The 26,922-nt window shown below is 54.5% G+C and overlaps 1 protein-coding gene across 3 annotated transcripts in view; it reads left to right on the top strand.

Annotated features, from left to right (window-relative positions):
• Positions 1 to 26,922, top strand: part of HIP1 (huntingtin interacting protein 1) — a 143,042-nt gene that overhangs the window by 79,376 nt on the left and 36,744 nt on the right. For 2 of the 3 annotated variants that reach the window (XM_062180678.1, XM_062180680.1), the window contains exons 2-7: positions 15,530 to 15,593; positions 18,101 to 18,243; positions 18,362 to 18,418; positions 24,650 to 24,730; positions 25,983 to 26,059; positions 26,565 to 26,626. In XM_062180678.1, coding sequence (XP_062036662.1) covers positions 15,530 to 15,593; positions 18,101 to 18,243; positions 18,362 to 18,418; positions 24,650 to 24,730; positions 25,983 to 26,059; positions 26,565 to 26,626 — 484 coding nt within the window. Of the gene's footprint in view, positions 1 to 10,460; positions 10,593 to 15,529; positions 15,594 to 18,100; positions 18,244 to 18,361; positions 18,419 to 24,649; positions 24,731 to 25,982; positions 26,060 to 26,564; positions 26,627 to 26,922 lie in introns of those variants that run through there. The other variant, XM_062180679.1, reaches the window with a different exon arrangement.

Here is a 26,922-nt window from a genome sequence, read left to right as displayed (position 1 = left end):
GGAACTGGATGGGAAGTGGAGCAGCCGGGACTCGAACCAGTGCCTATATGGGATGCCAGCACTGCAGGTGGCAGCTTTACCTGCTATGCCACAGCACCGACCGCGGCCTTTCATAAATTTTAAGAGTACACATAGTTGGAAATATTTCTTGAATTTCTAATAGAAATATAAGCCAATTCAAACAGAGCTCTTAATAAATTTTCCATGTAGACATACAATATGTACACATGTATAACACAAACATTACAGAAGAGAACGAAACAGTTTCAGTTATCAGCAACGAAATTTTGGCTGCCACCAGACAAGGCAGGGGAAAGAGAAGAAGGCGGGGCGTGGAGCATTCTTTGGAGCAGAGTTGCTTAGGGCTTTCCACTGTTCTGGAGTTTTTCTTTGCTACCTCTGGCAAATATGTCACCGGAGATGGCTGGAGCAAAGATTTTGTCTTCGTGCGAGAGAGCATTTAGATGTGAGACAGAGCAGCAGTGCGAGATGTGGCTACATCACGTTAGGATTTTCAGGTTTGTAGAAGGAGAGGAGGCAGCTAGCTACAGAAGACTTTATTTTAGGGAGAACAGAATGGGGGGTGGTAAAGAGAGAGTGGGAGCTGAGCGACAGAGAGGGGGAGATCTTCCATCCTCTGGTTCACTCACTACCTGCCCACAACAGCCAGAGCTGGGCCTAGCCAAAGCGAGGAGCCAGGAACTCGGCCGGGTCTCAGTGGGTGGCAGCAGCCCCAGAACCTGGGCCGTTATCTGCTGCCTTCCCGATGCGTGAGCAGGAAGTTGGATTGGATGCAAAGCAATCAGGACTCGAACCAGATAGGGGACGCTGACATGACAAGCAGAGGCTCAACTCACTGGGCCACAGTTCTGGCCCAGCCTTGACTTCCTGATCCATTCTTGTCTCTCGTCTTTTTCTCTCTAAGCCCCCTCCCACCCAGACCCCAGCCGGTCCCCTCAGTGCTTCCTTAAGGATCTCTCTGGCCTAGTGTCTCAGCCTCACTCCTTCCGCACTACCCTGGTCCTGGCCTGTAGCACGTCTGGCCCGGGTTACTCACAGGTCTCCCTGCTTCCTCCTGCTGTCCGTCTCAACACAGCAGCCAGAATCAGCCTTAAAAAAAAAAAATCTTTCAAACTTTCAAGCGCTGTCTTAGCCCGTTTTCTGTCGCTACAACAGAATGTCTGCGCCGGGGTGGTTTATAAATAGAGAGGCTCATGTGTGTGATTACGTGGATTGTTCGTCTCTTCCCATTTATTGCTGGTGTGGCTGCGCTGCGCTCTGTGGATTTGCTCACTGCTTGGAGGGAAGTAGAGCTCTTTCCAGTTTTGGGAGATGATGTAGACAGGGCTTGGCATCTTCTTCTTCTTCTTTTTATAAAGATCTATTTGAGCCGGCGCCGCGGCTCAATTGGCTAATCCTCCGCCTGCGGCGCCGGCACACCAGGTTCTAGTCCCGGTCGGGGCGCCGGATTCTGTCCCGGTTGCTCCTCTTCCAGGCCAGCTCTCTGCTATGGCCTGGGAGTGCAGTGGAGGATGGCCCAAGTGCTCGGGCCCTGCACCCGCATGGGAGACCAGGAGAAGTACCTGGCTCCTGGCTTCGGATCAGCATGGTGTGCCGGCTGCAGCGGCCATTGGAGGGTGAGCCAACGGTAAAGGAATACCTTTCTTTCTGTCTCTCTCTCTCACTGTCCACTCTGCCTGTCAAAAAATAAAATTAAATTAAATTTAAAAAAATAAAAAAGATCTATTTGAAAGAGTTACAAAGAGAGAGGGATGGCCGGCACTGTGGCTCACTTGGTTAATCTTCCACCTGCAGCGCCGGCATCCTATATGGGAGCCGGGTTCTAGTCCCGGTTGCTTCTCTTCCAGTCCAGCTCTCTGCTGTGGCCCAGGAGGGCAGTGGAGGATGGCCTAAGTGCTTGGGTCCCTGCACCCACATGGGAGACCTAGAGGAGGCACCTGGCCCCTGGCCCCTGGCTTCGGATCGGTGCAGCGCTGGCCATGGCGGCCATTTGGGGAGAGAACCAACGGAGGGAAGACCTTTCTCTCTGTCTCTCCCTCTCACTGTCTATAACTCTACCTGTCAAATAAAAAAGAGAGAGAGAGAGAGGGAAAGACACACAGAGATCTTCCATCTGCTGGTTCACTCCCCAGACGGCTGCAACAGCCGGAGCTGCGCCCATCCGAGGCCAGGAGCCAGGAGTTTCATCGTGGCCTCCCACGTGGGTGCAGGGGCCCAAGCATTTGGGCCATCTTCCACTGCTTTCCCAGGTGCTGCAGCAGGGAGCTGGATCAGAAGTGGAGCAGCTGAGACTCGAACTAGTGCCCGTATGGGATGCCAGCACTACAGGCGGCCGCTTTACCCACTACGCCACAGCGAGAATCTGGCATCTTGTACTTCTCACTTGAGGGTGCCCCATCACCGGGTGTAGGGAGCGGCGGTATTTGGAGCCCTGGGTTCTGGTCTCCAATCTGACCTACAGTGATCTACCTTCCCGGTCGATCCCCTGTGCACATGCAAACTTAGCCCGCATTCCCCGGAGCAGAAACATTCTCCCTCCGTCCTCCCTGCTTCTGCATCGCAGCCCCGGCGCTCACTCCTGGTGCGAGGCTCGGCTCCCTAACACATTGACGTCACTGGGGATGTAACTGGCTTCCCTGACCGAGTCTTCCCACGGCCCCGTCGTCCTGCTCACCCCACAGACTGACCAGGAAGGGCACACTCAGCCCTTTTTCCCCGAGACGTGGGCGGATGCGAGGCCCGGGAGTATGCTGGCCTGCCACTTTGCCCGGGCTCCATCAGTGTCCTGAAGCTGTGTTTGCCGCCACCAGCATTGGCGAACTCAGTCGCTGTGCCTTGCGTCTGCCCACCCTGGGGAGCCCAGGGAGGCAGGCACAGGCCTGGGCGCCGGCCCCCAAGGTGCTGGGGGCGCAGCGATGAGCTCCTGAAAGCCCGACGCTGCTGTCCACCCTCGGCCTCCCTGTCTGGCCCAGGGCTGGCAGGCTGTTGTTCACCAAGAGCCACAAAGTAAATGTTTCTGGTTTTGCAGCGTCTTGCTGCTCCTGCACTGCCAGCTTCTCCTCCTCCAGCCTTCCTCACCCCTCCTCTTCCTCTCCCCCCCTTCCTCACCCCTCCTCTTCCTCACCCCTCCTCTTCCTCTTCCGCCTCCTCCTCCAATCCCTTTGATGTCTTGATGATGGAAATTCAGACACACCCCATGTCTGTTCCATTTTTTTTTTTTTTTTCCCTGTAATGTTGCCCTGGAGAATCTAACAAGGAAACCTCCGTCTCACGTGACTCGTGAGACGGGAACACCTTGGCTCCTGGGGATTGGCGCCTGCTTTTCTCTCTGGACTCTGTCGTGGGTGATGCGTGGAGTTTGACCTGTCTCTCCGGCAGATCCCGGCCGTCCTCCCCCACGTCCGGCCTTTGGGTCACACCGCTTCTCACCGCAGTACTGCCATGATCCCCAGTGGTTGGTGACTCCCTGTCCGCTCCTCACCCATCAGCCTGGAGCTCACTTACCCCCTGGGTGGCTCCTGCACCCTCCTAACTCACCCTGGCCTTGGGTTTTCTCTTCCAGTGCTCTCTGCCTTTTTCAGTCACAAGAACTTTCTGGAAAGAAAAGACATCGGCTGAAAGCACCATGCCCATCCCTTTCTTTTCCTCCTTGTTTTTAAGATGTATTTATTTGGCCGGCGCCATGGCTTAACAGGCTAATCCTCCGCCTTGCGGCGCCGGCACACCGGGTTCTAGTCCCGGTTGGGGCGCTGGATTCTGTCCCGGTTGCTCCTCTTCCAGGCCAGCTCTCTGCTGTGGCCCGGGAGTGCAGTGGAGGATGGCCCAAGTCCTTGGGCCCTGCACCCCATGGGAGACCAGGAGAGACACCTGGCTCCTGGCTTCGGATCAGTGCAATGTGCCGGCCGCAGCGGCCATTGGAGGGTGAACCAACGGCAAAAAGGAAGACCTTTCTCTCTGTCTCTCTCTCTCACTATCCACTCTGCCTGTCAAAAAGAAAGAAAGAAAAAAAAAAAAGATGTATTTATTTGAAAGGCAGAGTGAGAGGGAGAGACAGGGAGAAAGAGATCCTCCATCCGCTGGTTCACTCCCCAAATGGCTGCAACAGCCAGGACTGGGCCAGGTCAAAGCCAGGAACCAGGAGCTTCATCCGGATCTCCCGCGTGAGTGGCAGGAGCTCAGGGACTTGGGCCATCTTCCGTTGCCTTCCCAATGGTATTAACAGGGACTGGATAGGAGGCAGAGCAGGCAAGACTCAAATGGGCGCTCCGGTACGGTGTACAAGTGACGGCTCAACTTGCTGCGTAGCACCGGCTCCACTCACCCCTTTCTTGTTTTTGCTGTTCATGCCAGAAGAGAGCTCTCTTGGGATAACCTGCACACTTTCTAGAAGCTTCTCCATATGTGAGGTTTAGCTTTCTGGCACTTCATTATCCTGTGCTGTTCATAGCTTCCTTGGTGTTAGTACCTTGAACCCCATCCTGGCTGCTTTTCTTCCTGAAGTCTTTTGGAAATCACATGGTCAGAGGAGACAGGGGGCGGGGGAGGGGAGCTTTTCCTGCTCCTCAGCAGGTCACCCTCTGAGGACAAGGCCCATCTCTTTCACCTGCTCCCTACCCTACAGGCAGCCGCGTGCGGTAGCATAGCTGTGGGGTTGTGCATCTCCCGGTCTCACCGCCTGTACTGCAGCTCCTGCCCTGCTGGTGGTAGGCACTCAGGAATATCACAGTCCCTCTGTGGTTTCCATCCTCTTCAAAAAATTGTGATAAGATCCCCCTAGCATAAAATCCACGGTCTTAACTGATCTCAGGTGTGGAATTCAGTGGTATGTAGTGCATCTACCGTGTCATGCAGCCATCACAGATGCTGAATTTCAGAACGTGTTCATCGCCCCAAAAGGAAGCCCTGTACCCACAGAGCAGTCGCTCCCCGTCCGCCTTCCACCGAGAACCCACTCTCTGTCCCTGGGCTTCCCCGTTCTGGCTGTTGTATGTGAATGGAACCGTGTCCTGTGTCACATTTGGTGCCTGGTTCCTTTCATGAAGCAAATGCCCAGGGTCCATCAACCCTTGGTGTGTTTATTATGTGTTTGGGACAGACGGAGAGCTCCCATCCTCTGCTTCACTTCCCAAATGCCCACAGCCAGGACTGTGGGCCAGGCTGACTCCTGCAGCCAGGAACTCCACCCGCGCCTTCCACCTGGGCGGCAGGAACCCAAGCGCTTGAGCCATTACCTGCCGCCTCCCAGGGTGCACGTTCGCAGGAAGCTGGAGCCAGGAGCCCGAGGGGAAACTCAAACCCAGGCGCTCTGATGTGGGACACAGCGTCTGAACCACTGGGCGGGATCCCCACCCCGTGTGTCTCTTTTGATTGACGCCAGCGTGTTCACCCCGTCAGCCACTCTGAGCGTGAGTTCAGCGGCGCTCAGCGCTCACCCCGCTCTACGCGACACCTGCCTTCATCTCTGGGACACCCTTTTCCATCTTAACTCTGGCACCCTCCCTTCTATTTTCTGTCCCCTGGCCTGTGACTCCTCCAGGCACCCGTAGAAGTGGAACCGCATGGCTCTGTGCTTTAGCGGCTGGCGTATCTCACTTCCGTCTCATCCTTAAGGGGCCGGCGTGCTCCTACACGGCGCAGCGTTCCCTTCCTTTTGAAGGCCGGTGAAGTCCCGTGGCGTGGATGCGCCACCCACGCCGCCTCTCTCCTATCCGCTCACCCCTGGACAGACGCTGGGCGCTCCCACCCGTGTTCTCCACCGCCATCCCTCAGCCCTCCCCGATGCTTCGGCACTGGAAGCCCTACTTCCAAAACACAGGCAACTGCAGAAGCTACATAGTTTTTGTTAAACAAAGATTTATTATTTATTTGAAAGACAAAGTGATACACAGAAAGAAAGAGAGATCTTCCATCTGCTGGTTTCTTTCCCAAATGCCTGCAATGGCCAGGGCTGGGCCAGGCTGAAGCCAGGAGCCAGGAGCTCCATCCGGGTCTCCCATGTGGTCTCCAAGTGCTTGAGCCATCCACCTGCTGCCTTCCCAGGCACATTAGCGGGGAGCTGGATTGGAAGCATGGAATAGCCAAGACTCAGATTGGTACTGCCATACAGGACCTGGGTGTTCCAAATAGCAGTTTAAGCACAATGTCTACCATATATATATATATATATATATATATATATATATATATACCTTCTGAACTTTCTGTAAAAAAGAAAGACTATTTATTTGAAAGGCAGAATTAGAGAGAGAAGAGGAGCGACACCGAAAAAGAGAAGTCATTCATCCACTGGTTCACTCCCCAGATGGCCGCAACAGCCTGGGCTGAACCAGGCTGATGCCAGGAGCCAGGAGCTTCTTCTGGGCCTCCCATGTGGGTGCAGGGGCCCAAACACTTCTGCTGCTTTCCCAGGTGCACCAGCGAGGAGCTGGATTGGAAGAGGAGCAGCCAGGACTCAAAGTGGCGCCCTTCCAAGATGCTGGTGCCGTAGGCAGAGGCTTAACCCGCTGCACCACAAGGCCAGCCCTGGGCTCCTGAACTATCTTAGTCCGACTTCTTTCCCAGAGGACCAGGAAATGCCTTTCTTTTTGCTAAACCTCTTGAAATCTGCCTGACTCAGGTCCGTTATTCACCACACGTCCAAAAGCCAGCCTGTGTCTGGGGGCCTTTAGAGTTGGTGGGGAGAGGCAGAAGGGACCCTAATTTGAGAAGCAGGTCAGGCCCACAAAAACCAAGGGGAAAAGAAATTAGTTTGAGCTGCCTTAACAAACCACAGGCTGGGTGGTTTCAACAACAGACATTGGCTTCTCGTCCTTGTCCCTGGGAAGCCATTGTCACGGTGACAGCCCCTGTGGTTCCCAGGGAGGACCCCCATCCTGGCTTACAGAAAACCACCACCTCACCGTGTCCTCATGTCGTGGGGGGATTCCCACCATGGGGTCCTGCCCCTGTGACCTCGCTTAAACCTGACCACCTCCCTAAGGTGCCGGCTCCAGATTATACCATCTTGGGTGAGAACCGCAGCATTCAGATTCTGGGGTGGTGTTGTGGCCCAGTAGGCTAAGCCACACCTTGTGATGCCTGCAGCCCCTATCAGTGTGCCGATTCTAGCCCCGGCTGCTCCGCTTCCTATCCAGCTCCCTGCCAACGTGCCTGGGAAAGTGGAGGATGATCCACGTACCTGGATCCCTGCCATCCATGTGGGAGGCCCGGATGCCATTCCAGGCTCCTGGTTTCAGCCTGGCCCAACCCCAGCCCTTGTGGTCATTTGAGGAGTGAGCCTGTGGATGGACGATCTCTCTCTCTCTCTCTCTGCCTTTCAAATCAGTAAAATAAATCTTTAGAAAAAATATGGATTCTAGAGGGACACAGTTCAGTCCATAGCAAATACTTTTCATAAAAGCACATAAATGGGAGCCAGTGTTGTGGCTCACTGGGTAAAGCTACCACCTGCGATGCTAGCATCCCATATGAGCACCGGTTCAAGTCCCAGCTGCTCCACTTCTGGTCCAGCTACCTGCTCATGGCTTGGGAGAGTAGTAGAGGATGGCCCAAGTGCTTAGGCCCGTGCCACCCATATGGGAGACCTGGATGAATCTCCTGGTTTCTGGCTTTGGCCTGGCCCAGCCTTGGCCATTGTAGCTATCTGGGGAGTGAACCAGCAGACAAAAGACCTCTCTTTTATCTCTGTATCGCTTTCTGTCTCTCCCTGTCTGTAATTCTGACTTTCAAACAAATAAATCTTAGGAAAAAAAATCCATGTGAATGAGTCAAGGTATTTAGCTGCATGGAGCCTTATTGTGTATTCAGGGTGTGTTAAGGAAGAAGACTGGATAGCGTTGGTTTGGGCAGCCTGCACTTAAATGTGAGCAAAGATTTTTAATTGAAGGGGGAGAAAGAAGTGCAGTGTCCAGCCAGTGAGGCGACAGAGAGGCAGGAGCTGCAGGGAGAGCTCTCCCCTCCCCACAGGGAAGGGCGGGGAGCAAGGCCTCCCCATCCACCCCCGCCCTACCTGGAGCTCATGCTGCCGCGAGGTGAGACCAGCAGCAGCACAGGAGCGAACGAGGACGTCGCATGGGGATCAGAGCTGGTCCCGGAAACAGCTGGGGTGATGGCTATGAGTCATGTTGGGGACGCTGCTAGTGACAGAGACAGGGTGGCCTTGAAGCGAGAAACCCAGCCTTCCGGTGATCAGGGTCATAGGAAATGGGGAAAGGATTCCAAATGTCTGAGGAACACAAAGGCAGCCCCTGTGGCCTGGGGCAGGAGGAGACGGTGTGTGATGGGAACTGGCACTCCGAGGGCAGATTCCTCCCTTGTGGTGGGGCACCCTGGGCAGGAAGTGTGATCCCTAAGGATCCACTGGGTTTCTTTTTTCTTTTTCTTTTTTAATTTACTTACTTGAAAGTCAAAATTACAGAGAGGCAGAGAGAGAGAGGGAGAAAGAGAGAGAGAGAGAGAGAGATGGAGAGAGAAGTCTTCCATCCACTGGTTCACTCTCCAGATGGCCGCAAGGGCTAGAGCTGCGCCGATCAGGAGCCAGGAGTTTCTTCCAGGTCTCCCACATGGGTGCAGGGGCCCAAGGACTTGGGTCATCTTCTGCTGCTTTCCGAGGCCATAGCAGAGAGCTGGATTGGAAATGGAGCAGCCGAGACTTGAACCGGCGCCCATATGGGATGCCAGCACTGCAGGCGGCAGCTTTACCTGCTGCGCCACAGCGCCGGCCCCAGGATCCACTGGGTTTCTAAGGATCCATTGGGCGGCCCAGTGGGGATGTCAGAGTGGTTTGGGCTTGGATGGAGGCAGAGGAGATGGAGAGAAGCAGCAGGATGTGGGAGGTGGAGCAGACAGCACTGATGGATTCGGTGGCAACACAAGGCAAAGCAGCCATCCTGGGTGACTTGCAGGTGTTTGGGGCAGAACAGCTGGTGGTCAATGTGGTGAGATTAGAGTGGAAGGAGGAATAGCTGGGGAGGTGGGTGTGCCGGCAGAAGTTCAAGTTCAAAGTGATGGGCCTAGCTGATCATGAAGGAGTAAATGCGGGTGGATAGAGACCTTGGGATGAACCACCGAAGAAACTAAAGGAGCCAGCTGTCACGGGGAAGAAGATGAGGGGAAGGCAGGGCAGGTGGGGCTCTGTCGAAGTTACAGGAGGCAGCACGGTGCGGGGAGGAGCAGGCACAGGAATTCTGGCCCCGTTTCTTGCCGTCTGTGCTAGTCTGGGCAACTTGACTTGGAAAGTAGGGAGTCAGATCTGTCTTCCAGGGCCCGGCGCAATGCCTGGTAGGAGGCAGAGGTCCAAGCGAGCAGCTATTGCTGTTGGCGCAAGATAAGGGGTCACAGCCGTGGCCATAGCTACGACCTCTCACCTTGCACCAACAGCAACGGCTGCTCTGTTCCCTGCATTTCTGACCAAGAGAGGAACTGAGACCTGGCCGTGGGACACCCAAGTCTCAAGTGTCAGAGCCAAGACCAGAGCGGTGGCACCGAGAGTTGAGGGCGGTGCCACGTGTTCTCCCGGACTCATGTGATCTCAGCTTGGTCCCGAATACTCTGTGTCATCCTGGCTCAGGCTCAAGGTCCTGGCTGAATGGAAGACGTCCCCTGTCGCAGCAGGCTTCTGCCACAGCTGTCCCACCCCCTGCCCCAGCCTCGTTACCCCCAGATGGGACCAAGGGCCCAGAGGAAGCTGCTCTTCCTTGTGGCCCAGGCCTAAGCACTCGGGGAAGAAGCTTCTCCAGCTCCGAGGGGAGCGCGCGTGGTTCCTGGACGCTGGACACTGGACGCTGCTGCCTGCCGGGGCTGGAAGTTCAAGAGCACGTGCTTGCCTTCTGGTGAGGGCCTCTTGCTGCTTCCGCCATTGGCGGAGAGCGGACGGGCAAGCAGGTGCCCGGGAAGAGAGGAAACAGCGAAGGCAGCCTCCTTTATAACAACTGCTGTCTGTCCCTAGAGCAGACCCACTCCCCAAAAGTGTCAGGCCATCTCCATGACCCCTATAACCTTGTACGGCCCCATCCCCCAGTACCAGCAGATGTCAGCCTGAGCCCCAGAGGGGATAAGCTGTGTTCCAGACACAGCCGCCCTCATGCTGTCTGCTGCTCTCCCCCTCCCTCCTGGCTTGCTTGCTCCCCCTCTCCCCCTCTGCCCTGCCTACACTCAGGTCTTCCTCCTCCCGTCCCTGGCTTCATTCAGGCCTTGCCGCCTCCGCCCCAGGCATAGCCATGCTGACCGCCCCTGCCCCGGAAACCCTCAGCGGCCAGCCTGGCCTTGGGCAGCCCAAGAGCTGGGTCCCCGCCAGGAGCTGTGTGCGTGACCGGAGGTGCCCAGCTGGCCCCGCAGGCCTGCAGGATTCCCATTGGCGACAGGGAGGGCCGGGGAGGGAGGAAGAGGCTGGGAGAAAGCCGCCCTTCCTGTGGCTCTCCGGAACTGCCGCTGCGGGACACCAGGGCCAGCTGGGGCAGGAAGTGCTGACAATGGCCCCCTTTCAGGGCCGGCGCTGCTAGTGTGACTGCAGGGGCATCAGGAGAACGGCCTGTCCTTAGAGGATGTCCTCTAACCTGGGCCCCCCTCCAGAGGTGAGACCCTCAGCCCCCACTTCCCACCCTCTGTCCTAGGACACCCCCTGCCCCCGCACTGGCCTGTGGGTGGGCCAGGGCCGGCTCAGACCCCGTCCAGGCCGGGTGCAGGGAGGGAGAGGGGGCAGACTGTTTCAAGCGACCGCGACTCTTGCACCTGTTGCTTGTCCCAGGGAGCTGGGCTGGGGGAGGGATTAATTAGATACCACCAGCCCGCAGGGAAGGAGGGAGCAGGGTCCCTGCCCTTGGGATTTTGATCTTGCTGGAGAGAGAAGGCAGTATACACTGGTGCTTCGGAAGGTTCCTGGACAGTGGAATTAAAAGATAAACTTACTTTGGTGCAAACATATTTTGAAACCCGATGCGAGTATTTTGACCTCTTCAAGGGGGTTTTCAGAAAGTTCCTGAAGAATGTGTGTTATGGAAAAAACTATGCATGAATTTTATTTTTTGCACTAGTAGAAAATGACCTTCTTATTCTGTGTTTCCACAAACATTTGGAAGTGCCCATGTATGAAATGCCAAACACATTAGGAGGAATTGGAATTCCTTTAAAAAAAAAAAAAAAGATAAGAAGTTGGCCCAAGTAGCTTGGCAAGTCTAAAACAAGGTCAAGTTCGGTCCGGGCTGTTCGGATGGGGCAGGGCTTCGAGTGCAGGAGGACGGGGAGACATGTGTGACGGAGGATGGCGGTGGACAGGTGGCAACCCCCCAGGCAGCAGGATGCGGGCCCTGGCAGGGAACTTGTGTCCTGGAAACCTCTTGGTGTCTGACGCCCCGAGGACCCCAGAGCCTGCTCCCAAGAAGAGCCCAGAGCCTCAAGAGCTCAGCCCTACCTCTGTGCTTCCAAGCCCCAGAAGGCCTTGCCATGGGAACTGGATGCTGGCGTGGACTCTGCCTCTTGGGCATGGCCGCTGACTTGGAGAACAGTGGGCACCCTGGCTGCGGTAACCCAGGGCTCCTGGGGGCCTGCCTGCGGGGGCCACGGGAGGAGGCTCTGGGGAAGCCCTGGCCAGGGACAGGCAGGGCTGGCAGCTGCCTTGTAGCCATGGGCGTAGGAAGATACGTCTTTCTAGAACCCCATGCTCGCCTAGGCCCTTGCCATGTGTCCTGGGCTGAAATGGGAGGGAACACCTGTGCAGACTTCGCCCTGCGCTTTCCTTCCCCAGGACCTTGGAGAAGGAACTCTGCATTCTGGAGGATGTGTGGGTGTTGGTGATAGGCCCCCTCCTGCCCAAGGGCCTTCTGTGGCTCCCCAGTCCCCTTCAGACCCTCACTTCTTGCCATGATAGCCCAGACCCTCCAACGTCTGATGGGCCTCTGTTGTCTAAAAATATGAAAGGGACCTGGAAGCCACCAGATCCTACCTGAGCGTTTAGTCTCTCTCACTGTCACCCAGCTGGAGTGGTGACTCGCTGATAAATTTTATGACGTCTAGTATTAAGAATAATCCAGGCCGGCGCTGAGGCTCACTAGGCTAATCCTCTGCCTGTGGCGCCGGCACCCTGGGTTCTAGTCCCAGTTGGGGCACCGGATTCTGTCCCGGTTGCTCCTCTTCCAGTCCAGCTCTCTGCTGTGGCCCGGGAGGGCAGTGGAGGATGGCCCAAGTGCTTGGGCCCTGCACCCCGTGGGAGACCAGGAGAAGCACCTGGCTCCTGCCTTTGGATCAGCACAGTGTGCTGACCACAGTGCACCGGCCGCAGCGGCCAACGGAAAAAGGAAGACCTCTCTCTCTGTGTCTCTCTCTCTCTGTCCACTCTGGCTGTCAAAAAAAAAAAAAAAAAGAATAATCCAGGCCAACACTGCAGCTCACTAGGCTAATCCTCCACCTGTGGCACCAGCACCCCGGGTTCTAGTCCCGGGTGCTCCTCTTCCAGGCCAGCTCTCTACTGTGGCCCGGGAGTGCAGTGGAGGATGGCCCAAGTCCTTGGGCACCTGCACCCTCACGGGAGACCAGAACGAAGCACCTGGCTCCTGGCTTTGGATCGGTACAGTGCGCCAGCTGTGGCAGCCATTTAGTGGGTGAACCAACAGAAGGAAGACCTTTCTCTCTGTCTCTCTATCACTAACTCTGCCTGTCCAAAAAAAAAAAAAAAAAAAGAAGAAGAAGAAGAAGAATCCAGAGAGCGGGCATTTGTCACAATGGTTAAGGTGCCACTTGGGGCACCTGCATCCCATATCATAGTGCCTGGGTCGAGGTCCAGTTAGGCTCCCTGCTAATGCACATCCGGGATGGCCCCAGTCCTCGGGTCCCTGCCACCCACCTGGGAGACCTGCATTGAAGTTCTGGGCTCCTGGCCATGGCTTAGCCAAGCCCTGGCTGTAGTGCACATTTGGGAAGTAAACCAGTGGATGGAAGATCTCTCTCTCTCTCTCTCTGTCTCTCTCTCTCTGCCTTTCAAATACATTTTTTTTTCCTTTTTTTTTTAAATTTTTTTTTCTTTTTTTTTTTTCAAATACATTTTTAATTTAAGAAAGAAAAATCCAAGGAATAGGAGTCAGTAATTTTTGCTGTGGAGCAGGGAGCAGGGGTCAGCCAATTACAGCTGCAGGATGAAACAAAACCGCCACGTGGGTGTTTTTTTTTTTTTTTTTTTTTTTTAAGATTTATTTTTATTTGAAAGGCAAAGTTACAGAGAGGCAGAGAGAAAGAGAGGTCTTCCTTCTGCTGGTTTGCTCCTCAGATGGCCACAATGGCCAGGGCTGGGCTGATCAGGAGCCAGGAGCATCTCTGGGTCTCCCATGCGGGTGCAGGGGGCTGAGCATGGGCCATCTTCCACTGCTTTCCTAGGCCATAACAGAAAGCTGGATCAGAAGTGGAACAGCCAGGACTTGAACCGGCGTCTACATGGGATGTGGGCACTGCAGACTGGGGATTTAACCCAGTGCGCCACAACCAAGTGGATTTAAAAGTAAAATGTTACAGAAATGTAGCCACTCTCATTTATTTAAGTATCTGTTTAGTATTCTGTGGCAGAGTTGAATAGTTTCCATGGAGACTATGTGGCCTGCAGTGTCTAAAATATGTAAGACTTCAAAAACTCCATGGAAAAATGGAATTAATGGTAAGGTTATTTTGGTGCCACAAATCTTGAAACTCACATAGTTTCTCATAGAATGCATTTTTTTATTTAAATTTATTTGACAAGTAGAGGTACAGACAGTGAGAGAGGGAGACAGAGAGAGAGAGACAGAGACAGAGAGAAAGGTCTTCCTTCTGTTGGCTCACTCCCCAAATGACCGCCACAGCCAAAACTGCACCGGTCAGGAGCCAGGTGCTTCCTCCTGGTCTCCCATGCAGGTGCAGGCACCCAAGAACTTGGGCCATCCTCCACTGCCTTCCTGGGCCACAGCAGAGAGCTGGACTGGAAGAGGAACAGCTGGGACTAGAACCTGGTACCCATGTGAGATGCCAGTGCCACAGGCAGAAGATTAACCAAATGAGCCACAGCGCCCATAAGAATGCATTTTTCCATGAACTCTTTGAAGACCTCTCATATTTACCATCTGGGTCTTCGAAGAAAATCTTGGCCAACCCCTCATCCATGGAAAATGAGCTCGGCCAAGTTCACACAGTTGATGCTGGGGTCTGTTGCGACCATCCAAATGACCTGCATAGCGGTCTAGCTTTTTCCATAAGGAATGGTTAAAAAAGGAAAAGAAAAGAAAAACACAAACGTCTCCCCAGTCATTTCACTCCCAGGAATCTGTCCCTTGGAAATTTGAAGCGTCCACTAACAAGGGCACACGTGGTGGCTTGCGTTGTCACTGTGGCACAGTGGGTGAAGCCACTGCCTGCCATGCTGGCATCCCGTATGAGCACTGTTTCCAGTCCCGGCTGCTCCACTTCCAGTCCAGCTCACTGCTAATACACCTGGGAAAGCAGCGGAGGATAGCCTAGTGTTTGGGCCCCTGTCACCCACATGGGAGACTCAGATGGAGTTCCAGATTGCTGGCTTCCAGTTTAGGGAGTGAACCAGTGGGTGGAAGATCTCTTTCTGAGTCTCCCCCTCTCTGTGTAAATCTGCCTTTCAAATAATAAGTCTTTTATAACAGGGTTTACAGAAATAGTTTACAGTGGTTAAAATTAAAAAAACCCTGGAAATGAATCAATGCCCTATAAATACAGAAATGCTTGTATCCGTCACGCCCACCCACATCGTCAAACAGCATGCTTCTTAAAGAATGAACTAGAGTTTTGCAATCTGCTTGGAGAATATTCTGTGAGATATTTTCAAGTCAGAAAAAAACAAGATGTAGAAGAGTGTACACCTGCCAACCCCATTGAGCAGTGACAGGATTAACCCCTTCTGTGTGTGTGTGTGTGTGTGCGCGCGCGCGTACTGAAGAGAGTTGTGATTTTTAAAAGGACTGGCAAGGAGTGAATATTTTTCACATCCTTGGGTGTAATTAAGGAAGTCATGGGGCACTTGCCTGGGAGTGGAAAAACACCCCACAGTAGGAAATGAGGGCGGCCACTGCCAGCGCCAGCGGTGGCGGAAGGGCCTCAGGCGGGTTCCGAGGGATGCTCTCCGGCCACAGTGGCTCCCTGATCCCGGCGCCGCTTCCTCCCGCTCCCGGAGGGATCATGTCTCCCTGGGGATGAAAAGCAGCCCTTTGTGCGGGCTTTAATTGCCATGTTGTTGTGCCAAGCCCATGAGTGGCAGGCGGGCGCGGCAGCTGGGCACAGCCACTGCCAGGCAGCCTGGGCCAGCTGGCCCCGGGAGCGCTGCCCACCTCTGCCCCCAGCTGGGCACCGGCAGAGGCCACCTCCCGTTGGAGGACTGTGTATGTGTGTGTGTGTTGGGGGGCAAGGGGCCAGTTGCCAAGCCTGAGGCTCATTGGAGGAGGGGAGGGGGCAGGGTGTCTTCGAGGGTCTCCACCACTCAGAGGCTCATTCATCCCTTCCTGCTGCCCCTCCCCCTCTTGTTTTCCAGACCGTCAGCATCAATAAGGCCATTAACACACAGGAAGTGGCAGTGAAGGAGAAACACGCCAGAAATATCCTTTCGGATGCTGCTTGGTGGGGGGGGGAAGGGGGAGGGAAGGTCAGATGGTGGGGACAGAGGTCACAGCCAGGTTCCTCCACTCAGCCCCACCTGGGCCAGGTCCTGCAGGTGGCTTCCTGGACCCACGGCCTGGCAGGCTGGAAGGCGCCAGTGAGGCCATCAGCTTGCCAAGATGCTGCCCCTGTCCCCTAGGACCGAATCTGCCGAACCTGCAAGTCAGCTCAGTTGGTTTCCTCTGAGAAGGCCATCTTGGGGGGGGATTCCCACCTGTGCTGTCCAAGGCCCCCCCGGGGCTACACTGCCTCCCCCCACCCTTTTTCTAAGCATAGGAACCAAAGTCTCCACAGACGTTAGGACAGGGGCTCAGTGCTGAGAGGCAGTCGGCCCCGTGAGCAGGTGCAGTGTGTGTCCCAGAGGAGAAGCCGGGGGACTCGGTGACCAGAGGGCCCTTCTCCGAGTTCGCCGTGCTCCCCGAGGCCGTGGGCAGCCAGCATCGTGGCTCTGGGCTTCGTGGAGAGGCCAGAAGTGCTGCCCAGACAGGGATTTCCTGCAGACACCTGATTGATACACAGCTTGGGGTCCGCACCATGGAATCCACTCCTGCAAGGCCAGGGACTGAGTCTTTATGTTTCTTTGTTTTCTTATTCTTCTCCCTGAATGCCCTTTACGGTCCCTAACTCATGATCGGGGGCATAACAATGTGTATAAAATCAAAGTACCATGGAAAAGTCCCCTGGCCTCTGGCACGGGATGTCCGAGGGACTGTGCCCCGACCTGGCTCCTGTGGAGGCCGCTCCTGGGTCCGGTTAACCACAGCCAGCTGTGAGCAGGTAGCACATGCCAGGGTGGGGAGCAGCTCCTCTCTCCTCTGCTTCCTTCCAGTCTGCAAGGCCTTTGGGTGAACCCATCAGTAGTTTCAAAAATTACTCGAGGGGTCGACATTTAGCACAGCAGTGAAAACCTGCTTGGGACCCCGCATCCTATATTGGAGGGCCTGGGTTCAAGTCCCAGCTCCACTTCCAACTCCAGCTTCCTGCTAATGCACACCCTGGGAGGCAGCAGGTCGTGGCTCAAGTGCTTGGTCCCTGCCACCCATGTGGGAGACCTGGGTTGAATTCCCAGCTCCCTGCTTTGGCCTGGCCCGGCCCTGACTGTCATGGGCATTTTGGTGAGTGTACCAGTGAACGGGCACTCTCTCTGGCTCGTAAATCAAAAAATAAAAATTTAAAAGAAAGAAATCATTCCAAGACTAAAATCTGATCTCAGCTTCCAGACCCAAAAGTCTGTGTTCAAACCCACCCCTGTCAAAAAGTTTCAGCTGGCGAAGGCAGTGTCTGGGCCCGTCTGGCTTGGGAGCAAGACGGCACGTGTTCTGGATGTGTTGCTCTGCCCTGAGCGGCGCCGTGCGTCTTGCCTGAGCCTTCAGGGAGAAGCCTGGTATTCTGGGAAAAGAGCTATTGCTTAGGGTCGATCCACGCTGGCCCGCTGCTGGCCCTGTGTAGGCAAACAGAAAATTCACCCAGAAATCCTCTAGGGGGCACTCCCAGAGGGGCTCGGTAATGACAGAGACCTGGCTGGGGAAACCGACCATCCCCGAAGGCAGGCTGGACATGGCCCCCATGCAGACCGTGGCGGGCAGGCTGCAGACAGTGGGTATGTTGGGAATTGGGTCTGGGAGCATCGGCCACAGGACTGCCCCGATAGGAAGTTCAAGGTGCTGGGAAGCACCCCTGAGCAAGGCTGGGGGGTGCTTCAGGAAGAGGTGGGTGCCAGAGTCGCTTGGGGTTTACAGAGACAGAGGTGCTGCTCTCAAGGTGACAGCAGGGCTGGGGAGCTGGAAAGGAGGTGAAGGTGCTGCCTAGGTTAGAGCACTACCTTCAACACCTGCATTGCATGTGGGCACCGGTTCAAGTCCCGGCTGCTCCACTTCCAATCCAGCTCCCTGCTGATGCACATGAGAGAGCAGCAGAGGATGGTCCAAGTGCCTTTCAAAGAGATTAAAGAATAAATGTTGGAGAAGAGAAAGTGTTGCCTGGAGGAGGAGACAGGAGAGTTAGCATGCTGGCGTGGGGGGGTCCCCAGCCGGGTCATGCCGAGGCAGGCCCTCGTGTTTAATCATGGAGAAGAGAGAGCTTGGAGAAGCCATAATGAGTCGTAAAATGCTAGCTGTGGCACCTCCCCAGGGAGCACCACCCTCCCTGAGCACGCCTGGAGGATGCCAACCCCCAGGGCCCTCGTGCAAACTGGAAAGAGACTCCCTTCTCCCGAGACCCGGCCGTCTCCAGGGAAGTTGTCTTATTCTGGGGATGTTGTTGGAACACCACATTTGATTGCCACCTGCCACCCGCCCTCCGCCCCCATAAAAAGAATTTGCCGGAATGAATGCCGAGCTCTTTGGTTCCTTTGCCACGAGTGGTGGCCAGCTGCAGGAGCCCCACCCACCAGGAGCTGGCTGCCACGTCCGGCCCGCGCCTCTGTTTTCCATGACTGTGTCCTCACCATGCATCCTGGGCACCCACCACGAGAAAGGGGCGCAGACCTTCTGGTCGGTCGTCAACCGGCTACCACTGTCCAGCAACGCCGTGCTGTGCTGGAAGTTCTGCCACGTGCTCCACAAGCTCCTGCGAGACGGGCACCCCAACGTGAGTTCCTGGGGCTGCGGGCGGAGGCTGCCGTCGGCACTCACGCCGCCCCATCTCCCCACGTCTGCCCTCCAGCCCTCTCTGCTCCTCCCTCATAGGCTGCGCTCTCCGTCCGCAGGTCCTGAAGGACTCGCTGAGATACAAGAATGAACTAAGCGACATGAGCAGGATGTGGGTGAGTTTGGAGATGCGCCCGGGGACGGGGGGTGCCCGCCGGCTCTTCCTCCTCTTTCCCCTCCCCTGAGGTCAAGGCTGCTGGTCTCTTTCCACATGGTCAGGGTTGCTGCCCGGAGTGTCCAGGATGGGCTGAGGAGGCCCCCCAGGTGGGCCCAGCATCTCCATTTCCTCATCTGGTCCCCGGCAGCTGCAGAGCAGTGTCAGGACCTGGAAGCTTCTGCTGTCCAGGCACGGCCTCTGTTCCCTTCCCCTGGGGCCTCTGGGCTGCCGGTGCCTAGAGAATCAACGTTTTCAGTTTTTATTAAAAAACAATTTGTTAATTTTAATAATTATCTCATTTAGTTATAGAAAAGGCAGAGTTACACAGAAAAGGAGAGAAAGATCTTCCATCTGTTGGTGCCCACCTCCAGATGGCCATAGTCCGGATCTCCCACGTGGGTGCAGGGTGCCCAAGCACTTGGGCCATTTCCTGCTGCTTTCCCAGGTGCATTAGCAGGGAGCTGGATTGGAAGTGGAGCAGCCGGGATTCGAACCAACACCCATGTGGGATGCTGGCATGGCAGGTGCTGGCTTTCCTTGCCACACCACAGCGCTAGACCCAATCCTTTGAGTTTTAACTTTCCTATATTTTTACTTAAGATATTTTTAAATTCCATTTTCCATGAGCTTCTTGAAGTTTTATTTGATTTTTATTTATTTAAAAAGCATAGTGACAGAAAAGTAAGAGTGATCTTCATTTACTGGTTCACATCCCAAATTCCCACAACAGTCAGGGCAGGGCTGGGCAGAAGCCAGGAGCCGGGAGCCCCATCCAGGTCTCCCACGTGGGTGTCAGGGACCTGGGTCCTTGGGCCATCCCCTACTGCCTCCCAGCACATGAGCAGCAGCTGGATAGGATAACCACTGTTCCAAATGCCCGCCCCCAACTTTCCTGCCTCCTTGTGTCTTCGAGGTAGCGCTTGGAAGGTGTTTGAGTTTTAGTGGAGTTGATTTCTTGACGTTTGTTTTGCTTGTTTTCAAATCTGCTTACTATCTCTTATAATGTCTTGTATTTATTTGGAAGCGATCTTATTTCTTCACATGTATTCAACATTGGCATTTCACAAACCAATTCTTGGAACTGCAGTATCTAAAGTCCTCAGAGCTTCGTTTCCGCCATCCACCACTTTGGGCGGATTTTGCTCGCGGTGTGTCGGTTCCTTCTGTGCTGAGTGATTTTTCACCCTGAGCTGCTCACTTTCCTTGGGGGTCTTACTGGTGGGGAGTTCTCCAAAGTTGGTAAAGAAGCCGGCTTCCTGCAGAGAGAACTGGCGTTCGCGTCCGTTGAGATTACTCAAAATTAAATTCTCAGCTTCCAGTGTTAGGAATTCACAGCAGAGCCCCTGGAGGGCTGGCTCCTGGGTCCAGTTCTCAGCAGGGTATGGGCCTCTCTCTGAGCACAGCAGGGCTTTGAGGCTACAGCTGCTCCCTGTCCTCCCAGGAGGACTTCCTCACTTACCCTTGTCCTCTGCCAAAGAGGCCGCCCACTGGCCTCTCACCTGACTTTTTTTTTTTTAAAGATTTATTTTATTTATTTGGAAGTCAGAGTTACAGAGAAAGGTAGAGACAGAGAGAAAGAGGTCTTGCATCCACTGGTTCACTCCCCAAATGGCCGCAGTGACCAGGGCTGGGCCAGGCTGAAGCCAGGAGCCAGAAGCTTCTTCCGGGTCTCCCACTTGGATACAGGGGCCCAAGCGCTTGGACCATCTTCTACTGCTTTCCCAGGTGCATTAGCAGGGAGCTGGATCGGAAGTGGAGCAGCCAGAACTCAAACCAGCACCCATATGAGATGCCAGGGCTGTGGGCCAGGGCTTTAACCCACTATGCCACAGCACCAGCCCCCTTCATCTGACTCTTAGGGGCCGGCAAAATCAAAGCACAGGTTCGCGTGGTGCGGCAAAGCCCCCGTGTTCTGTGCCCTCTCATCCCGGCATCCCAGGTACCTGAGTACCTGCGTCTCCTCAGTCCCTGGCCTGAAGCTTCCCGAGTCACTTGTCAGCTCATTAGTGCCTCCGAAGAAGCTCTGCTGTTCTAGCCAGTGTGTTTGGCAATTGTCAGTGTGGCCCTGACACCTAGAACTCAGAGCTCCAAGCCTTTCCCCTGTGGGCCTGTCTCCTCCTCGTGACTAAGTCTCTGAAGGGAGGACCTTCTTCTATTTTTTGATCCTTGTGCATTTTCTTTTTACTTTTTTAGATTTTTTTTTTTTTAAAAAAAGTTAATTTATTTATTTGAAAGGCAGAGTTACAGCGAGAGGGAGTGAGAGAGAGAGAGAGAAAGACAAAGCAAGGTTTTCCATCCGCTGGTTCACTCCTCAAATGGACCCCAACAGCCGGGGCTGGGCCAGGGAGAAGCCAAGAGACAGGAACTCCTTCCAGGTCTCCCATGTGGGTGCAGGGGCCCAAGCACTTGGGCCATCCTCTGCTGCTTTCCCAGGCTATCAGCAGGGAGCTAGATCAGAGAGCGCTCTTTCCTCCCCCGGTTCAGTCCCTAAAGACTGCAACAGCCAGGACTGGGCCAAGTGGGAGCCAGGAGCCAGGGACTCCATCCTGGTCTGCATGAGGGTGGCAGGGACCCGAGCACTTGGTCCATCTCCCACTGCCTTCCCAGGTACAGTTAGGGGGAAGCTGGTTTGGAAGCAGAACAGCCAGGACCTGAAGGGTGCTCTGATGTGGGATCCTGGCTCCTTCTTGTACATTTTCACGTTAACGATGGTTGTCTTTGATGAGGATATTTTTACTCCTTTTCCTACTATTTTGGTACTTTCCAATTTTTCTATAAAAAATACATATTTAATGAATAAAATATGAATTGTTGGAGTGGGTGTTGGGTGTAGTGGTTGAGTCACCACTTGTATCAGACTGCCCAGTTTAAGTCCCGGCTCCTCTGCTTCTGACCCAGCTCCCTGCTAACACACGTTCTGGGAAAGTAGTGGAAGATGGCCCAAGTGCCTAGGTCTCTGCCTGCCACGTGGGAGACCCAGGCGAAGCTTCCTAGCTCTTGGCTTTGGCTAGGCTCAGCCCTGGCTGTTATGAGCATTCAGGGAATGAGCTAGCGGGTAGAAGATGTCTGTCTCTTTCAATCCCTTTCAAATAAAATGAAATTTAAAAAAAAAAAAAAAAACATTTGAAGGGGCTGGCACTGTGGCATAGTGGGTTAAGCCACTGCCTGCAATGCCAACATCCCATACAGGTATGGGTTCGAGTCCCAGCTGCTCCACTTCCAATCCAGCTCCCTGCTAACGTGCCTGGGACAGCAACAGATGACTCAAGTATTTGGGCCTCTGCCACCCACGTAGGAGACCCGGATGGTGTTTCTTTTTTTTTAATTTTTAATTTTTTAATTTATATAAGGTGAATGAATTTCATGTATTTCATATATACAGATTTAAGAGCATAATACGTCCCACCCTTTCCTCCCTCCCTCTCCCTTCCTCCTTCCCTTCTTATTTTTTCTTTCAATTTTTACAGTGACAGACTTCTAGTTTATTTTATAAGCACAAGCTTAACCCTCCACTAAACAAAGAATTCAACAACGGTGGAGTCTCTGGCTCCTGGCTCTGGCCTCGCCCAGCCCTGACTGTTGTGCCCATTTGGGGAGTGAACCAGTGGATAGAAGAGGATCCTCTCTCTGTGGCTCTCCCTCTCTCTCTCTCTCTGTAACTCTGCCTTTCAAATAAATACAATAAATCTTTAAAAAATTAAATAAATGAGTTGTGTTTGCAGAAAGTGAATGCAGTGTGAAAACACTGCCCCCTCTGGTTGCTCACCTCCCGTGGGTGCTTTTCAGACAGGTGTCCATGCACTTCTTTTATTCTGCCCTCAAGGACGTAGAGGTCAAAGGAAGTGTAGAAATCAGACCTGCGTGTGGCAGCCACAGCTGTGCAGGTGCAGGGTTCTTGGTGCTCCCACTCCCCCTCTATAAGTAATCATGGTTCACGTTCTGAGCAGTCACTGAACGTGATGATCTAGAAGAAGGGTTGAGATGGAAAACATGCAGTCGATTAAGGAGGAAATAGATTCCATTGATCGAAGAATCAAGGCAGAGGGCTAGGTATTGCGGTGCTGTGGGTTAAGCCACTGCTATGGCTACCAGCGTCCCGTATTGGAGTGCTGCTTCAAGTCCTGGCTGCTCCACTTCCGATCCTGCCTCCTGTTAATGTGCCTGAGAGACAGCAGGTGATGGTTCAAGTACTTGAGTTCCTGTCTCCCGTATGGGAGACCCAGATGGAGTTCCTGGCCCCTGGCTTCAGCCTGGCCCAGCCGTGGTTATTGTGAACATTCGGAAAGTGAAGGAATCTCTCTCTCTCTCTCTCTTTCTGTCTATCCCTCTCTCTGTGTCATTCCTACCTTTCAAATAAATAAATATTTTAAAAATACATTTTAAGAAATAGAGAAAAGAGGATTTTTAGGGCAATACAACTATTCTATATGACACGATCATGGTAGAGGTTGTTGGGTGTTTGTCAGAGCTCTAAGATCCCAACAGAAGAGTGAACCCTGCATAACCGTGGCTCGTGGGTAAGCGGCATCGGTGTAGGCGCAGCAGCTGTGACAAACACACCGCCGTGGTGCAGGCTGTTGAGGATGGGGGAGATTGAGTGAGGGAAACTCTTTGTACTTCCATTTTGCTGTGAACCCACAAGTGCTCTTTTTTTTTAAAGGTTTATTTATTTCTTTGAAAGTCAGAGTTACAGAGAGAGAGGAGAGGCAGAGAGAGAGAGAGAGAGAGAAGTCTTCCATCCTCTGGTTCACTCACCAGTTAGGCACAAAGGCCGGAAATGCGCTGATCCAAAGCCAAGAGCCAGGAGGTTCCTCAAGGCCCCACACGTGGGTGCAGGGGCCCAAGGACTTGGGCCATCTTCTACTGCTTTCCCAGGCCAGAGCAGAGAGCTAGATCGGAAGTGGGACTTGAACCGGTGCCCATATGGGGTGCTAGCACTGCAGGTGGCGACTTCACCTGCTATGCCAGAGCGTCGGCCCCCTAAGTACTCTTAAAAGTGGCCATTTTGGGAGTGAACCAGCGGATGGAAGACCTCTCTCTCTCTCCCTCTCTCTCTCTCTCTCTCTGTAACTCCGACTTTCCAGTAAAATAAAAAAAAAAGGAAAGAAAATATAAACAGGGAAGTTATACAAGAGGACATCAAGAAATTCATGGAAAAATGAATTAAAAGATAAGCTTATTTTGGTGCAAAACATTTTTCCAGTCCCCGCCTGCTATTTTTATAGTTCTCATCCACGACCTCTTTTTTTTTTTTTTTTTTTTCTTTTCCATTTTTGACAGGCAGAGTGGACAGTGAGAGAGAGACAGAGAGAAAGGTCTTCCTTTGCTGTTGGTTCACCCTCCAAATGGCCACCGCGGCTGGCGTGCTGCGGCCGGTGCACCGCGCTGATCCGAAGCCAGGAGCCAGGTGTTTATCCTGGTCTCCCATGGGGTGCAGGGCCCAAGCACTTGGGCCATCCTCCACTGCACTCCCGGGCCACAGCAGAGAGCTGGCCTGGAAGAGGGGCAACCGGGACAGGATCGGTGCCCCGACCGGGACTAGAACCCAGTGTGCCGGCGCTGCAAGGCGGAGGATTAGCCTGTTGAGCCACAGCGCCGGCCTCCACGACCTCTTTTAAGAGCCCTCAGAATCCCAGAGTGGTCGTCATGATTCCAGCCGGTGGTTAGATGGAGCGTGGGTGGTTTGTTGTTGTGCTCTTCCATACTTTGCCTGTTCTCAACAGTGGGCATTTGTTATTTTCATGACCCAGAAAAAGAGATTCCTGGGTCTGACATTGCGGTGTAGCAGGTACAGCCACCGCCTGCGTGCTGGCATCTCATATGGGCACCGGTTTGAGTCCCGACTGCTCTACTTCTGATCCAGCTGTGTTCTATGGCCTGGGAAAGCAGAAGATGGCCCCAAGTCCTTACACCCCTGCACCCGTGTGGGAGACCCCAAAGAAGCTCCTGGCTCCTGGCTCCTGGCTCTGGTCTGGCCTAGCCCTGGCCATTGTAGCTGTTTGGGAAGTAAACCAGCAGATGGAAGTGTCTCCCTGTCTGTCTGTGTTTCTCCCTTTCTCTCTGTAACTCTGCTTTTCAAATAAATAAAAGAAAATCTTCAAGAAAACAAGGACTCGTTACTGGCGGAGTGCTGGCCGTGGGTGGCTCACCTGGGCTGGTGTCAGCCGATGCTCTCTCCTCCTCCCCCCAGGGCCACCTGAGCGAGGGCTACGGACAGCTCTGCAGCATCTACCTCAAACTGCTGAGAACCAAGATGGAGTTCCACACCAAAGTGAGTCTTCCCCGTCAGGGTTGACCGTCGGGTCTTCCAGGGAACCTGCAGCCCCCCAGAGGCTCCCCGCTTTCCCACCCACCCAGAGTCACGGGGTCCCACCCGCAGACTCTCACACCGGGAGCAGGTCCGGGGTGGGGCCTGGGAGTGTGCATTTCTAGCACCCGCCCCGGTGGTGGTGGTGCTGCTGGCTCTAGGATCCCACATGGAGACCTGCTGCTGTAGACTTGAGGCAAAGCAGAAACAGGGGACTCCCGGGGTCCCTGCTGCTGCGTTCGTGTCAGGCATCCTATTGTCAGAGCCGGAAGTATTTGCTCTGGAATGACAGGATGGCCCCCTGCCCTTCTGCGGCCGGCTCCCTCAGCCTTGGCTTGTATCCACTCTAGCCAAGCATGTGGGGGAAGTATAGTGACATAGCCACGCTTAGTCCTTCCTCTCGACTTTGCGCGTGCATTGGGTGGTATTGTCCTGCTGTCAAGCTTGTGGTACTCACTATTTTTTGTGCAAAAGCTGGTGTGAGAATGGGTTTGCATTTCCTGAATTCACAGTTGTAGCTTCAGGAGGTGGCTGTCCCCACCCCCTGCCCCCCAGCCCACATACACCCAGGGACCCACTGCACCAGGGGAGGGCATCCATAGAATGTTCCCAGGTGCAGTTTGGAGGGAGGGGCCCCCTGCCAGCTGGGAGGGCTGGGGCAGAGCCTTCGCCTCCGGTGACAGGTAGCAGGTGGTCGTTGCTGTGGGTGTGAGGGCCAAGGACCCAGCCCCACCTCCTGAGCACAGGGAGGGGCCCGTGGGAGTATGAGCTGCCCAAGCGAATCTCGCCCACGATGGCCTGCGCCTCGTGTGGACGGCGGGCTTGTTGTTGGCTGAGCTCAGCTGTAAGACTGCTTCCGGGCTGGCGCTAGGCTAATCCTCCACCTGCGGCACCGGCATCCGGGTTCTAGTCCCGGTCGGGGCGCCGGATTCTGTCCCGGTTGCTCCTCTTCCTGTCCAGCTCTCTGCTGTGGCCCAGGAGTGCAGTGGAGGATGGCCCAAGTGCTTGGGCCCTGCACCCACTTGGGAGACCAGGGGAAACACCTGGCTCCTGGCTTCGGATCAGTGCAGCGCGCTGGCCTTAGCAGCCATTTTGGGGGTGAACCAATGGAAGGAAGACCTTTCTCTCTGTCTCTCTCTCTCACCATCTAACTCTGCCTGTCAAAAAAAAAAAAAAAAAAAAAAAAGACTGCTCCCTCCCTCCCCCTCCTCTCCAGAATCCCAGGTTCCCAGGCAACCTTCAGATGAGTGACCGGCAGCTGGACGAGGCAGGAGAGAGTGACGTGAACAACTTGTGAGTGGTGGCTCCCATGTCCTGGACCTGGTGGGGAGGGAAGCTTCCTGTGAGGATTCTGGGGGCCTGACGGGAGAGGCAGGGGTTGAGGTGGGGTCTCCTCTGCAGCCTCTGATGGACTTGGCCTTGGGGCTACCTCCTGCTGGGCCTCATGCAGACCCTTGGTGGCCTGTTCCATGCCCCCTGCTTCCCTCTGTCTCCCCTGCCCTCCCATCCCAGTCCTGTGCCTGTCCTCTCCCCGGCCACTGCCACTATGAATTCTCTGTCTTGCTTGGCCTTCGGATGGCTCTAAAATGTCCATTTTGGGGTGGGGGCTAGGAATTGGCAGTGGGCTGCGCACATACATTTGTGCATATACATGCATTGTGCGTGTGACTGCATTCACACACGTGCGTGCCCCATGTGTGTGTATCTGCGTGTGTGTGTATGTACGGGATGTGGGCAGAGGCAGGTGGGGGCCTGGCCGTGGGACTGTGGAGTATAAGCTGTCTCCTCTTGGGTCCAGTTTCCAGTTAACAGTGGAGATGTTTGACTACCTGGAGTGTGAACTAAACCTCTTCCAAACTGGTGAGTCGCCTCCCTCCTGTCTGACTCGGGCTCCCAGAATGCCCAGCTGGGCCAGCCCTCCCCTCCCTATCCCTGTGTAGAACGAGGGGCTGGGAGGCATCCCCACCCGGGCTTTGCTCTCCCAGCTCCTCGCGGCGGGAGGGGCTAGAGCTCTTGGTATTTTCCACGTTGGTGGTTTCAGACGTGAGCAGGGAGATCTCACCTGGCCTCTGCCCTGGCCAGGCCTTGGCACATCACACTTGCGGGGCAAAGCTGGGGGAGTTGGCTGTCACCCAAGTCCACGTGAGCGGCCCACG

The sequence above is a fragment of the Lepus europaeus genome, chromosome 21, assembly GCF_033115175.1.
Source record: "Lepus europaeus isolate LE1 chromosome 21, mLepTim1.pri, whole genome shotgun sequence".
In the NCBI taxonomy this organism is placed as follows: Eukaryota; Metazoa; Chordata; class Mammalia; order Lagomorpha; family Leporidae; genus Lepus; species Lepus europaeus.
The sequence above is the reverse complement of the archived record's forward strand: the minus strand, read 5'-3'. Positions and strand labels throughout refer to the sequence as shown.